The sequence below is a fragment of the Natrix helvetica genome, assembly GCF_964273705.1.
Source record: "Natrix helvetica genome assembly, chromosome: 1".
NCBI classification, from domain to species: domain Eukaryota; kingdom Metazoa; phylum Chordata; class Lepidosauria; order Squamata; family Natricidae; genus Natrix; species Natrix helvetica.
This window is the reverse complement of record NC_138548.1, coordinates 130649602-130665149: the sequence shown is the minus strand read 5'-3', so window position 1 is coordinate 130665149 and position 15548 is coordinate 130649602. Positions and strand designations below refer to the sequence as shown.

General features: G+C 38.4%; 1 protein-coding gene across 1 annotated transcript in view; it reads left to right on the top strand.

The window, feature by feature from the left end:
* The window catches only part of GYPC (glycophorin C (Gerbich blood group)), a 49254-nt gene extending 41266 nt beyond the window's left edge, over nt 1–7988 (top strand). The window contains exons 2-3 of the mRNA XM_081943825.1: nt 135–185; nt 7484–7988. Of these exons, the coding sequence (XP_081799951.1) occupies nt 135–185; nt 7484–7680 (248 nt within the window). The 3' untranslated portion in view covers nt 7681–7988. The remainder of the gene's footprint in view (nt 1–134; nt 186–7483) is intronic.
* The last annotated feature ends 7560 nt before the right edge of the window (nt 7989–15548 follow it).

The window sequence follows — 15548 nt, the reverse complement described above, 5'->3', positions numbered from 1 at the left end:
GCATTCTTAGGTTCACAGAAAAATTTGAAAGGAAGCGGTAAAATAAATCCTTGCTGTATTCTGTGTAGAGTAGCTGTGATTATTTATTACCTGAAATCTCCTGTCTAATTAAATTTTGTGTATTTTATTTCTAGGTGCAAATATTGGAAGCTCTCCAACAAGCACAGATATTGCAATCATTGGAGGTAAGAATACAATATTACTCGAACAAAGACTATATTTCATCAAACAGTTTTTTGGAAGTGAAACAAGATTTTCCATTTTTAACCAAAACAAAAAGTATTCTCCACCGAATGAGGGTTTTTTTCCCTAAGAAAAATTAATGGTGTGTTGCTATGTAGTTCTATTAGTAGAATGGGGGATGAGTTCATTGGCACCCCAGTCTATAATCTTATCACCGAACCCTGCTACCATCCCAACATTATAGGGAAAAGGGTAAAATAGACACCTGGTTCCAGGAAACTATAACCTTTTATGATATTGGGAGCTTCCAAAGAAAGCAGGTATGGAGGTGAAAGATATATTCTCTATTTTATGTTACATCTATATGAACGTTTAAGATTTCCCAATGTACAGGCCCTAGTTAAATTCATGAAGACATGAAAAAGAGAGAGGAGCAATAATACAGGTCTCAGACTACTTACAGAACAAATTGAGAAATGCAACTGTAATACAGAAGCTCATCTAAGACCCCGTGATACATTTTATATTCCAAAAATATTACCAAAACACCCCCTTGAAAAATGGAATGTTTGAGATGCCATATCTATCTGTCTGTTTGTCTATGCGTTGGTCTGGCGGTCTGCCTGTCTATCATATATCAGTAGAGATATTAGGAAGCAAAAATCCCTTGAAATTACTTGTTGCAAGTAATGGAATGAACAAGAGAGAAAACGTTGTTGGAAACATAATCGGAATGCTATATACATCCCTTCTTCTCTTCTTAAGCTCTCAGAAAGATACAGGTATTATGTCATGCTTTGTGTACAGGGCTTTGCATGACTTCCACAGAATATTTATTTTTACACTGTGCATATCCTGTGTGCTGTTTTCTGTTACATTCACAACCAGGAGGCACCGTATAGAATAACATTTGGCTACCAGTGTTTGAAGAGTCCCTGTAAGGATTAAGGTGATGACATGATGGGTATCTTGTGATCAATGTAACCAAATGGTTGTTTGAATGTAGACGTAAGAGATCCTCAATGCACGCCATTTATTATAGGAAGGAACAATATGGGTCTTAATATATATGCTTCTGCCCCCACCAGGAGAACAAACAACTTACAAAGAGATTTGGAAAAGATTTTGATTATTACATCCCTGAATCACAGGTTATGTGAAAAAGACATTTAATCAAGACAAGGGAGCGGGAGAAAACCAGCCTGAAGTGTAAAATAAAGATTTGCTGATTTTAAAAAGAATGCTTGTAGATGGAACAGCTGAAAAGCAAAGTTAATAAAAGAAGGACAAGACAATGTAGACAAACAATTGGTTGGAGAAAAAGGTTTTTTTTTAAAAAAAGATGGTCTAGAGAAGATGGTGGTAGCAATGAAAAATATCAATCATTTTGCTGAAAAGCATTCAGTCTAGGTATATGAAAACCGCAGTGGTTCAGGAACAGGATGTGCTAATATCCTCCAGTGTTTTCTTCCCCTCCCCTGAAATATACCCATCCAACCACTGTAGAATTTATTTAATTTTTTTCTGGAAGTGCTTATTTGAGAAAAGTAAAAGGTGTGTCTTGTTCTGGTTGTTTTCTGGCTCTCAGATAGACTTATTCTGAAGATATCAGAATATCAGGGAAATTAAAGAAGAAAAAGCAAATAAAAATGGAGGTCCGAAAATGATTCCTATTTTTTTAATCCTAAAATAGCGGAAATCCAAACATTTAAAACAAAGATAGAAGAAACCTGTTTATACTCGTACCTTATATAATAATCTCGAAAAAAAAGAGAACTGTTAATAGGAGATTATTTTGTTATTTAGGTAGAAAGTGACTAAAGAGTTGATTAGCCACATCCCTATATAAGGGATATAAAAGCTATAAAACCAAGGAAACGAAGGGAGGAGTTAATAAGAAAAATAAGAAAAAGAAAAAGAAAAGGAAATTACAGTATATGTCTAACAAAAGAAAAACACATCTCTAATGACCGCTTCCAACAGGATAAATGTTCATCCTGCTATTAGACAGAAGGATTTTTTTCTGATGTGCCTCTTTAGTAGTAACAGTGAAATTGTTAAAAATATTTTTTTTATTTTTACGGGGTTCAGTTCCAAGTGGGGAGAAAGGGAGAAAGACACTGGAAAACATGGTGGCTGTTTAGAAAGATGGTCTTAATGATGGACAGGACCACGTGCCTTGAAGATGTTGGGTGAAGAAGAAAAAAGGGGAAGAGATGCTGAGAGTGCCTGAGTTTTATACCCTCTCTGGGCTTTTGAATTTGAGTTTGTATTCTGATTGGTTGTCAGATTCCCATGGGGCCATGTAGGGGGTAATTCTGTACGCTGTCCTGAGTCCCAGCCTTGGTTGAGCCTTGTTCGGTGATGTAATCTTCCCCGGTGCCATGTGGTGAGATGGGTAGAGGGCTAATCCTACCTTTGTTGGAACTTGTGTGAGGGCATTTGTCTATAAATAGACCTAGCTACAGTGGGGCAAAAAAGTATTTAGTCAGCCACCAATTGTGCAAGTTCTCCCACTTAAAAAGATGAGAGAGGCCTGTAATTGGCATCATAGGTAGACCTCAACTATGAGAGACAAAATGTTAAAAAAAAAAACCAATCAACCACATTGGCTGATTTGGAAAGAATTTGGTCACCTACAAAAAAGCAAGATTTCTGGCTCTCACAGACCTGTACCTTCTTCTTTAAGAGGCTCCTCTGTCTGCACTCATTACCTGTATCAATGGCACCTGTTTGAACTTGTTATCAGTATAAAAGACACCTGTCCACAACCTCAAACAGTCACACTCCAAACTCCACTATGGTGAAGACTAAAGAGCTGTCAAAGGACACTAGAAACAAAATTGTAGACCTGCACCAGGCTGGGAAGACTGAATCTGCAATAGGCAAGCAGCTTGGTGTAAGCAAATCAACTGTGGGAGCAATAATTAGAAAATGGAAGACATACAAGACCACTGATAATCCCCCTCGATCTGGGGCTCCATGCAAGATCTCACCCCATGGGGTCAAAATGATCATAGGAACTGTGAGCAAAAATCCCAGGACCACACGAGGGGACCTAGTGAATGACCTGCAGAGAGCTGGGACCAACGTAACAAAGGCTATCATCAGTAACACATTACACCGCCAGGGACTCAGATCCTGCAGTGCCAGACGTGTCCCCTTGTTTAAGCCAGTACATGTCCAGGTCTGTCTGAAGTTTGCTATAGAGCATTTGGATGATCCAGAAGAGGATTGGGAGAATGTCATATGGTCAGATGAAACCAAAATAGAACTTTTTAGTAGAAACACAACTTGTCGTGTTTGGAGGAGAGAGAATGCTGAGTTGCATCCAAAGAACACCATGCCTACTGTGAAGCATGGGGGTGGCAACATCATACTTTGGGGCTATTTCTCTGCAAAGGGACCAGGACGACTGATCCGTGTACAGGACAGAAGGAATGGGGCCATGTATCGTGAGATTTTGAGTGCAAACCTCCTTCCACCAGCAAGGGCATTGAAGATGAAACGTGACTGAGTCTTTCAACATTACAATGATCCCAAACATACCACCCGGGCAACGAAGGAGTGGCTTCGTAAGAAGCATTTCAAGATCCTGGAGTGGCCTAGCCAGTCTCCAGATCTCAACCCCATAGAAAATCTTTGGAGGGAGTTGAAAGTCTGTGTTGCCCAGCGACAGCCCCAAAACATCACTGCTCTAGAGGAGATCTGCATGGAGGAATGGGCCAACATACCAGCAACAGTGTGTGCCAACCTTGTGAAGACTTACAGGAAATGTTTGACCTCTGTCATTGCCAACAAAGGTTATATAACAAAGTATTAAGATGAATTTTTGATATTGACCAAATACTTATTTTCCACCATAATTTGCAAATAAATTCTTTCCAAATCAGCCAATGTGATTGTTTGGTTTTTTTTTTTTTACATTTTGTCTCTCATAGTTGAGGTCTACCTATGATGCCAATTACAGGCCTCTCTCATCTTTTTAAGTGGGAGAACTTGCACAATTGGTGGCTGACTAAATACTTTTTTGCCCCACTGTATCTCTTTATCTCTTAAGTGCAGACATCTGCTATGGGCTATTGAGGATGGTGGGGGCTATTAAGAGTGAGTCTGTTTCTTGCCTAAAACATGTTTCTCCATTTCTCATCCAAGGAAATACAATATTCTGCCTTTGTAATATTTCATTTTTCTAGGAGAGGGATGGGTGCTAACTTCCTACACTGCCAAGGAAGAGAAACAAGAGAGAGGCAACAGTGTCATAATAATATGTAAACTTCTAGCTTATTTATGTTGAGGTGCTAGCAGCAGTATCTTAAAGGATATTTATCTGTATCACAAATAAACTAGGAATAATTTTTCTCTCCAAATCAAACCTGGCATAAATAATTACATATTACTTCTATGGCCATATGATTCTGTGGAGGTTATTTGGGGGCAGGCGTGCACTAGATTATGTTTAAGAGAATTGGAATTGGAGATCAATAATTTGATCGTTTGGTTGAGCCCATCTGATGATCAGAAAAGTAGCACGTAATCGTTTCTTCCAGTTTTCCCCAATCCTTAAAACTCCGTACCAATTCTTTGACAAGATCTACTGCTGAGTTGCTAAAAAGGGATGCATCAGTCAATTTCTGGTCTATTTTGTTTCTGGTTTTACAGGGCCCCAGATGTTATTATCCTAAAGCTTTACAATGTTAAACCCCTCTTCTTCTTCCTCCAGCTACTTCCTTCTCCCCACAAGTCACAGGAGACTAAAGATGAACAACTGTCTATAAAAAAAAAATGGTTCCCTGGTGAATACTGCCAAAGGAGAAATACGTGACAGCAATTGAGTTCTAATCCCATTAGCACCTTGTCATGATAACCGAAGTTGATTGCTCAAATTACTCCCAAAAGGAGTATTTGATGTGTTAACGTGATTTGATTCTTTTTGTTTCGAATGCATATGCTGACTTCTATGCTTGTTATTTGCAGCAATTAATTGCCTACAGTAGTTCAATTTAATGTAGTTCTTTGTGCAGGCAGTCCTCGACTTACAACAGTTCATTTAGTGGCCATTCAAAGTTACAATGGCACTGGAAAAAGTGACTTATGTCCATTTTTCACACTTACGACCATTGCAGCATCCCCATGGTCACATTATTTACATTCGGATGCTTGACACTGGTTCATATTTATGATGGCTGCAGTGTCCTGGGATCACATGCCCTTTTGTGACAGTCTGAAAAGCAAAGGCAAAGGGGAAGCCACATTCACTTAACAACTGCGTTACTAATTTAACAACTTCAGTGATCGACTTAACTAATATAGCAAGAAAAGTCATAAAACGGGGCAAAACTCACTTAATAAGTTTGTCACTTAGCAACATAAATTCTGGGCTCAATTGTGGGTGTAAGTTGAGGAATACCGGTATTTCCCTTTTCGTTCCATCCTCTGAAATGTTAATTTCAACATTCTACAAGTTACTTGGGAAAAAACTGAATTGTTCTACGTTCCTCTACATCTAAAGAGCATTGCAGCCTATTGTGTTTGAGGAGTCCACTGTAAACCTTAAGAACAATGATGAATTCTATGTGAATTGAACAACATTATTTTAATATAGTCAAGATCTCAACAGAGGTTCTAAAGTTTATTATTGTGAGCTTGTTTTGAGATCTCAAAAAAAAGTGATTGTCTTAGAACCCAACATTTGGGCTGTGCAACCCTTTTGAAAGCATGTTCCACCGCTTTTGAGCAAAGCACACTTCAAAGCAATGTGTCCCCTGATTCTAAAAAGTGAAGTGAAGCTGCCATGGTGCTTAGATTCACATTGCTTCTGTGGCATTGAATGTGCCAGAAGAGATTTTGAAACAACACAGCGTTAAGCAATAAAGCACATTGCATAATTGCTGTACCGTGTGAAGAAGAAACATGGCCACTTTGCACATGCCTATTATTTCTAGCCTGATACTATGCTTGCTTCAAAAATTGAACTGCCCACATATGGGAACCACATCATAACCAGTGAACCAAATGAAAAGTGCTAGATCAACTATCTTTGCCTTTTGTGCCACGGTGCGGTGGCACAGTAGTTAGAATGCAGTACTGCAGGCTATTTCTGCTGCCTGCCGGCTGCCTGCAATTTGGCAGTTCAAATGTTACCAGGCTCAAGGTTGATTCAGTCTTCCATCCTTCCGAGGTGGGTAAAATGAGGAGCCAGATTGTTGGGGGCAATAGGCTGACTTTGTAAACTGCTTAGAGAGGGCCGTAAAGCATTGTGAAGCGGTATATAAGTCTAAGTGCTGTTGCTATTGTAACATGGCTTATTTCACTAAGTGTTTCTTAAGTTCTCAACCAATCTCTGATTTCCCACCAGGATTTTTTTAAGATCCTCTGATTCACTCCATAAGCTATTTAGTCAGAGTTATGAAATGAGTCATTGGCAGGAATGGTGAAGAAATAAAATTGTATCAAATGCCCACTACATCAGCAGCAAAATTCACAAGGCCCTCCTGCTCATCCTCTACAAGCTGAACTGGGTTTGCTCTCAATTAAAACTCCCATTGGTCAGCTTTAACAATTTATGAATTTATTTCTTGAAGTAAGTCTAAATTCTGGCTAGACAGTGCTTGTTCGTGCAATGAAGCAGTTGGACATTGCATCGGATTATATAATCCTTACACAAATCTAGAGCCAGTTCTCATTTCGATTTTTTTTTAAGGCTCAATATTATACTGTAGCCTTCCTCAAGTTGAATGTCTATGGAGATTCTCAGTCATCTAGGTTATGGTTGTCCCAAAGGTGTTTTTTTTTTCCAAGAGGCAACTAGACTTTCTGGTTTTTCTTTGAAGACGTTTTACTTCTTGGATGAGAACAGAAACGTCTTCAAAGAAAAAGTTGAAAGTCCAGTTGCCTCTTGAAAAAAGCACCTTTGGGAACTTCCTGAAGCTGGTCTTCTCTTGATGTCTTGGGTAAAACAGTTAGAAAATATCACCATGTTGGCCCAAATAAGGATCAATAAGTTAACTAGAATGAAAACCAGGGGATCTTTGTGCTCCCTTGTTTTGATTTCTCTTTTTTTCTTTCGCAAGTGCTCTTTCTGTCAACCCATCCTAATCATTACAATGCCTGTCGGGGCCCTTGGTTGATGTGGGGTTGTTATCTTTCTTTAAAAGTCCTAACAGAAGGCTTCCATGTGGAATAAATCAAAACCAGAACATGTGTGTGTGTGGGAGGGGGGTGTTTGTTGCTGGGGGTTACTTAGCTTACTTGAAATCATTAATGGAAAAAAAATTCAAATGTTTCTCCCTTTCTATAGGTGTCATTGCAGCTGTGGTCTTAGTCTTGATTTGCCTCTTGGTGTTGATGCTGAGATACATGTACCGGCACAAGGGCACCTACCATACCAATGAAGCAAAGGGAACTGAATTTGCCGAAAGCGCAGATGCTGCTCTGAAAAATGACCCTACCCTTCAAGACGCCATGGATGAGAACCGAAAAGAATATTTCATCTGAAAGCAAAAGTGGGCACCCTTGAGACACCCTTTGTTTTTCTCTCCTTCGCAAGGGGCAATACATTGGGGGCGGGGGTGGGGGGGAATCCATCAGGATATGGAGATTACACAAAAGAGAACAAGGCGACTAATTGAAATATTGCTGTTTAACAACAGCAAGGACTGGATGCCAGATCTATAGCTGTTTATTTGATTAACCGTACACCACTCGATTCAATATCAGATGAATGGAAAGAAAAGTCTCAGGATGAACGATTTAACTGATAGCAGATAAAAGCATCAAATGTCAAATCCTGACATTTGGCAAAATATATATATATATATATATATATATATATATATATATATATATATATATATATATATATATATATATATATATATATATATATCTGGGTTGATGGAAAGCTCCTTCATAGATACACTGATTCATCCATATTGATATAATACCTTGAAGTGAATTTATAGCAGCAAAAAAAAAAAAAAAAAAGGAAGCTGGCCCAAGAATGTTGGGAGTCATTCATGTCTCTAGATTTTTCTTAACATGCATAAGCTTATCAATGTGAATATGCATATTTTCTAGATCGTTCTTTCTTTTCTTTTCTCTTTTTTTAGAATACCCTGCTTTCTTGTGTTTTTTAAAACAATGACCTAGCAACCAGATTCTCACAGGAAAAAAAAACTGCAGGAAAAGATAGAAAAAAGTTTTTAATATGAAAGAATGTCTTTTCTGGATATTTCTTGCAGTGGACATACATATATAAGAGATGGGTTTATTGACTTCTCGGCTTTTAATGCCATATCAATTATTTTGAACTTGTACTTTTGTTTTAAATAGTAGAGCTCCCTACCTCCATTGGGTACTACTTGCTCAATTTTGAGAGTGATCTCAGATTTATAGTAGCAGTTTAAATTGATTGAGGCAGTTCCTCAACTGAGGGTGAGAATTGTAGAAGCAGATGCAGAACCAATAATTTTAAGTTCACATAGGGGAGTCTTTTCTTCTATTTTGGCTCAAAATGGAATGAGATGCAGGGGAAAAAAGTGCTTGGTTAGTCTTAGCACCAATGAACCCAAAATATCACTCTCTTTCTCTCCCCCTTCCCCCAGCAAACTGGTTTTAAATTATGCCCCATTTCTATGACTAATATAACGTACTAGTCATGTTAGCTGTTTGACAATTTCCTCATGATTACATTTTGGCTGGAGCTGCAGTCATAATGCTAGAGGGGATTAGCAATGTAGCTTTTGTAGGAACAATAGTACAATGGCAGTAATATTAGTATAGTGTTTTACTTCACTGCTCAAATTATAAGAAAGTCAGAGAGCTTTTATCCTTGACTTTACTGATTGCCTTCTTACTGTTGTTATTCAAGAGTACAGGAGAATCATAAATTAGCAAAACAATGAAAGAACTTTGGAGTTGGAGTCTGAAGAGGATTGTCCATTTCATTAAATGTCTTTTTATATTTTGCCTGTGTTAGCCCATCAAGGACAGTCCAGTCCAGACTGACCGCTGTAGAGATTACTTTAGCAGGCCAATCCCCCCCCCCCTCCAAAAAGAAGCTCTAAGTTTTACATTATGGACCATCCTAATCTCATTTTTAAAATCCTGTACTAAATTATTATCTTCAGAAATATTTGTTGCATGTGGACAAATATGCTGTGTGACCAGGAAACTATCTGGCAAGCACATTAGATGCTTCTCTTCAAATTGATTTGATTTCAGTCATGTGAGTGAGTTCAGTGAGTAGCAGATTTGGGATAGCACTGAAGTGTGGATGGAGTTTAGATGTACATACATAACCTTTGTGAGCTACGGTATTGCTTTGGCTATAGTGGCAAAACCATCCAATAAGCTCAATTCCTGGTAATGTCAAGGTCATATCCATGTAACTTTCCTGGAAAATAATCACTGTTCCTCCTTCTTCTGAGGTTTGTTTTCATCTTCCTGACCTAATCCCATGTTGGGATTTCATAATGTTCTCCCATCTTCTTTCTAGGCTTATATGTAACCATAGGAAATTCAGTTTCTGAATGTGTATGATTTTTCACTGTCCAACATTATTATTTTTTAATCACAGCCTCATCATTTATAACATGTTGCTGTTTTGTTGACAACTCTAACCCATAATCTCCATCTTTTTGATGATTGGAATCATATTTAATTCCTGGGAGTGGCGGGAGTAATTAAGTACCATAGTGGATATAAGCCCAGATGGAAAATAGGCGAAATGATGTTATTCACTTCGGGAAGCTGTCATTTTCTAGATTTATTGTTCTACTTCCCTTCTGATTTTGGTTTCTTTCTTTGTTTTTCTTAGCAGCTACTCCTAAAGAAAAATTAAGCTTATTCTAGAGCTTGTACAATGTTTTTATTGTGTTTTCTGCCTTAATATAATGAGAAGCTATGTTAGCCATTTTAATAATTGTGGCATCAAATTATAGCAGGGCAATTTAAGGAATTTCAGGTCTGCCAAAAGGTGCCTTAGGTAGCCTACCTCTGCTTCAACCAAAGAAAAAGTTCAAATGGCTTCACTCTCTCTCTCCTGTCTCTCTTTTTTGGGGTTATTAAAATATAGGTAAATAATTTAATTTCCATTGGTTTCTTTCAGAAATGTTTTCAAAAAACTTTTTGTGTCAGTGTTTGTTTCCATTCGGAGAGAAATCTTTCTCACTCCTTATTTTCAGGACTATACCAGGGGTGGGTTCCTGTACCGGTTGATACTGGTTCACTATGTACGCGCTTTGCTCGCGTATGTACAGTTGACTGTAAATGCAACGGCAGAAGAGACCAGTGAACACTGGTTCAGGGGCATGGCCAGCCTGGGTCACTCCCGATTCTGCGACTCAGGCCAAATCACCACTACCAGTTCGGCCGAACCACGAGCAACCCATCTTTGGACTATACCACAAAAGACTAACCTCTAAGAACATATAAAACACACAAGAAATATCAAAACACAGAACTGAATTATGCCCATATAATAATCACATTTGCTTATTAGCCAACAGGAAAATCACAGGAACATTTTGTTTTTGGGCATTTGATAGAACTCCATGCGATTTGTTCAAGAACTTCACTTGCACATTACTTTCTTTGTCAGTTGTTTTATTTTTAAAATAGTTACATGCACTGTTTTAAGCATCATCCTCAATGGGTTGAGCCAATCCTGGTTGGATCCTGCAGGTATCCACATATCATGACATGAAGGACTTTATAGGTCGAAATCATAGCAATAGCACGTAGACTTATATACCGCTTTACAGCGCTATCTAAGCGGTTTACAGAGTCAGCATATTGCCACCAACAATCTGAGTGTTCATTTTACTGACCTCAGAAGAATGGAAGGCTGCATCAAACTTGAGCCTGGTGAGATTTGAACTGCCAAATTGCAGGCAATCAGCAGAAGTAGCCTGCAGTACTGGACTCTAACCACTGCACTACTGCAACTCTTACTTTAAAAGCCCTTGCAAACTAACTGAAACCACTTGTAGAAACTATAGCCTAAGTGGAATATACTCTTAGCATTAAATAGTGTAGCACATAACATACAACATTTTGGATTAATCTTTAAATATAACCTCATAGAGGTAGCCTTAAGAACTTAATAGTTTATTTAGTGACTGTTGAAAGTTACAACTGAAAAAAGTGACTGTTATGACTGCTTTTCACAGTTATTTGCAGCATCTCCATGATCATGTGATCAAAATTCAGATGTTTGGCAACTGGTTCCTATTTATGACTCTTGCTGGACATGTGATCACAACCTTCTGACAAGCAAAGTCAAGCTAGATTCGCTTAACAACTTGGTTACTAACTTATCAACTGCAGTGATTCACTCAACAACTGAGCCAAGAAAGATCATAAAACGGCAAAACTCACTTAACAGTTTCAGTTAACAGAAATTTTGGGCTCAATTGTGGTTGTAAGTCTAGGACTACCTGTATAGTAGTCCAGGAGGGTGTAATATAGCAGTGGTGAGTTCCTGATCATGGTGCAACCAGTATGGTGCAACGGGGTCCGGCGTCCACCACATGAATGTGCACAGCACGCGCATGCGTCCTTATCTCTTGCGATGCCTCTGTGACAACTGCTCGGCGGAGCATCGCGTAGCTGCTGTGCACTCTGCGCGGAAGCGCCAAAGAGCTCAAATACAGGTAAGAGCTCGGGTGGGCCCTCTGGAGCACTGTACTGTAACAGTACCCAGTGCTCCAGGCAGGCACCGGTACGCCCATATCGGGGTGTACCACCTGCAACCCACCACTGTAAGAAAGGCATGGGACAAAGTGTTGCACCAGATAAGGTCACAACTGCATGTGTTCTCATATTGCTATCGAACTGATAGCAAAGGTAAGTGGATTTCACCCCAAGTTGAACCCTGCCTGAATGTGTCCGAGACAATCCACAAACTCTGGAGTGCTCTTTTGCAACCACTACCACACCTTTTCTACAAGACAGCTCTTTCTGATGCTGATTCTGGGTCATAGTCATATATTTTAACTTGGAGAACAGTGTAAACATGTCATAAACCACTTACACCATTGTGAAAAGGTAAGTGATGAGATTGCCATTTCAAATTGCTTATTTTGAAGTGCATTTATACCAGAATATTTTTTTTAAAAAAAAAAGTTTTGCAATGATTCACAGCTGCCTACTTATCAAAGATGCACATTAAAAATGCTTTTGAAAAAGCCAACATATTTGAGTTCCTTATAAATCCCTTTCCATAAGGTGAGGCCAAAGAAATAGTAGGGGGCGAAACCTGTAAAATACATGAACATTTTTATCATTGGACTGGAAAAACTAGCTCTTCATTACAAAGCAGCTGCAAAATCTGGGGGGAAAAAAACAATATAATAGGAGGAAAGGGTATTAGGTTCACCGCCTTCAGTTTCTAATTAAAAAATTGAATAAAGGTGGGATATAAATAGAATAGGAGAAGATAGAATATAGAGGGTGAAATGGTGCCTGGAAAATAACTGAGGAATGTATCAAATGGGTATGAAGTCCCATTTCCAAATAAAGTGGTATTGATAAAGTGCATGCCCATTGATAAAATGCCTACCTATTCCTGGAAATGTTACAAGTTTGAATAACTCATTCTTCACCTTGAAACTGGCAGGACTGGACATCCTTCAGTTGGAGGGCTGGTTAATATGGATTGTCCTTTTTCAGTCCTTCAAATATCTTCTACAAAGCAAGAGACATGGTCAGCCTAAAACAAGTTAGTCATGGTTTCTCTACCCATTAATCTGGTTCCATCTGAAAGCCAAAGGTTTTATTTTTCTTCATGGAATTTGTGCCCTGCTTAGTTAAAAAGTATGTCATTTGAAATATGATAGGATTGAGCTTTACAGTGAATCCTTGGCTGGAAGTCATTTGAGCCATGTGGGTCATATATTTTTGCTGTTCCGTTTATCTTCATTTCCTCTTCCCGTCATAGTAAACTGACATGTTTGAGGGCTGTGAGCCTCAACAGAAGATAACTAATTGGTTTTTAAGAAGGTAAGAAGTCCTCTGGTGGTTAAGCTCTTCCATTATTCTGCAGCTTCTTGATGAAGGAGGACGATATGCAACCCAGTGCCACGGGCATTTCTGGTCCAGATGTTTTGGACCTGAGGGAATACTATAATTGAATGTTTAGGTACAAGTTTAGGACTAATGTGTATAGAGAAAGCAATCTGGCTGGATTTTTGTTGCAATGGATTGTCTTCCCAGTGTTCACTTTCAAGGTTCCTAGTGCAGTGAAAACGAATATCAGAAGAAAAAAAATTAGACCTATTGGGATTTTATTTCAATACAGCCAAGCATTTTTAGACCTTCAAATAATCAAGAGATTCAGAGTGCATTGTTAACTGAGTCATGGAAGTCTGTGATTATTTCCTATGATTCTTTTTATGTTGCTTTCTTTTAATCCAAAGTAACAAAATAGGCTTTGGAACTGATGTTTGCTCTATGATAATTAGGGGGTAAAATAAAAGCTAATATTGGGAATAGCAGGCAATGGTCAAATTCATGTTCTATACCAGAAATCCCTGCAAATAGAAAGCAAAGGGAAAAAACGGCAGTACTACTGACGTACTCTTTTTTTTTTTACTTGCAGGGAAATATTTGAATAAGGAAATTATTTAAATATGGTTTCTGCCACCCAGAGGATAAAGTGATCTTACTTGTCACCTTGTGATCCTGTCACTCAGGCTAAAACATTGCAATCTCTGAGGAAAGAGGCCCGACATTCCTCACCTTTTAGTTAAAATTGTTTTTTTTACTTCAAAAGACAGAGAAAACAAAAAGATTTTAAAGTCAATAGTAACTCTTTCTAAAGTTTTTTTTTAAGTCCCCTTGTAAATATTTTCCTTCCATATAACCAATGATTGTAATTGACTACTGTAGAAATGGCTAACAGTGTCATTTGAAAATACAACAGGGTGCTGAATATTTATATCAAGCAGCTGTGAAAAAAACCTCATATTTGCAGAAAACTAGACTTAAGGACTAAATGTGGCCTAAAATGAACAGCCTGCTATCCACCTACCCAACAATCATTCTTCCCACTGCTGAGATGAAGTGCTAACCTGTTGTAGAAAGCATTGCCAGCATGATATTTATTTATTTATTCTATTTGTGCTTGGGCAAATCAATAAAGAATTGTGACATTTTACATCAATCCAGTAAAAAACGTGCAACCAGTTAAAACATCTGCAGTAAGCATTGCTAAAATGAAAATTGTAGAAAATGATAACAACAGCAAATAACACGTCTGAATTACAAAACCCAAGTGAAACCCAACTGTTAAAGGGAAATTTGAAAATGGCAGCAATTCAGTCTGCAGAAAAGTCTGCATCTTAAACAGCTGCTGGAACGTAGTGTAGTGTGAGTTTTAAGTCCGAGGAAAGGCTAAGTATTTAAATTTATTGGCCACCCAACTCCAATGGACTCTATTCTATCCATCTGGAAAATTGAGAAACAGCACCCCTTGCCTTGTAAAGGTTGATGCAGATGTTTAGCCCAGAAAGGGCTGGTTTAGAGGAGAATTTATGCAGAGGCTACAGTAGGAATGGAAGAAAAAGCAGATATAAACAATAAAGAGACAAGATGCGATCAATTTAAACCTTGCATCATAAATAGTGATGCAGCTCAGTTGGCAATAAAGCTGGGGAAAACTCTTGGAAATAATTTAATTAGATGCCACTATAATAAATGCATTAAGTGAGAAATTTCTCGGACATTTTCCAAGATTCTGTTCTAATCCCAGACTAGCATGAAAGATACTTTCCTGAAATCAGGGTCTTGGTTCCTAGATCCTTGGCCCAACAAAATAGAGTTTGACATCAGGTCGGTGAATTGCCAATCTAACTTGTTCTTATGGATTTTGCCGCCAAATGTTGTCAGTTACTTGACTTCTGACCAAACAAAGGAGTGATAAAGCATTAAGAAGCCTACATTCAATTGCCTTAAACTGAGCTGCAAGGGAAATAACTACTGTAACCCTGGAACAGCCATGGATGACTTAAAGTTGCCCCACCTATGGATTGGGGATGAGATGAAAACACTGTCATGAGACCAAGGCAGAAAATATTACCAGGGTATGTTTGTGCCATGATCAGAAAAGTCCTATATACATTTGGTGATTTGTCTGAAGATACCCAAGATACAAAATTTATCCTATTGTGAGACAAGAAAAGTTAGCTAGTAGGTCCTCAGAGTGGAATGGGACAACTTGCTGCAGCCAGCTCGCCACAGACAATTCACCACGGAACAACTCACCATGGATAACTTGCTGCAGGACAATTCAACAATCCAATTTAATTATTTAAAATAATTAAAACATTCTTTTAATTTTGGTCATTCACATTTCATTTTGT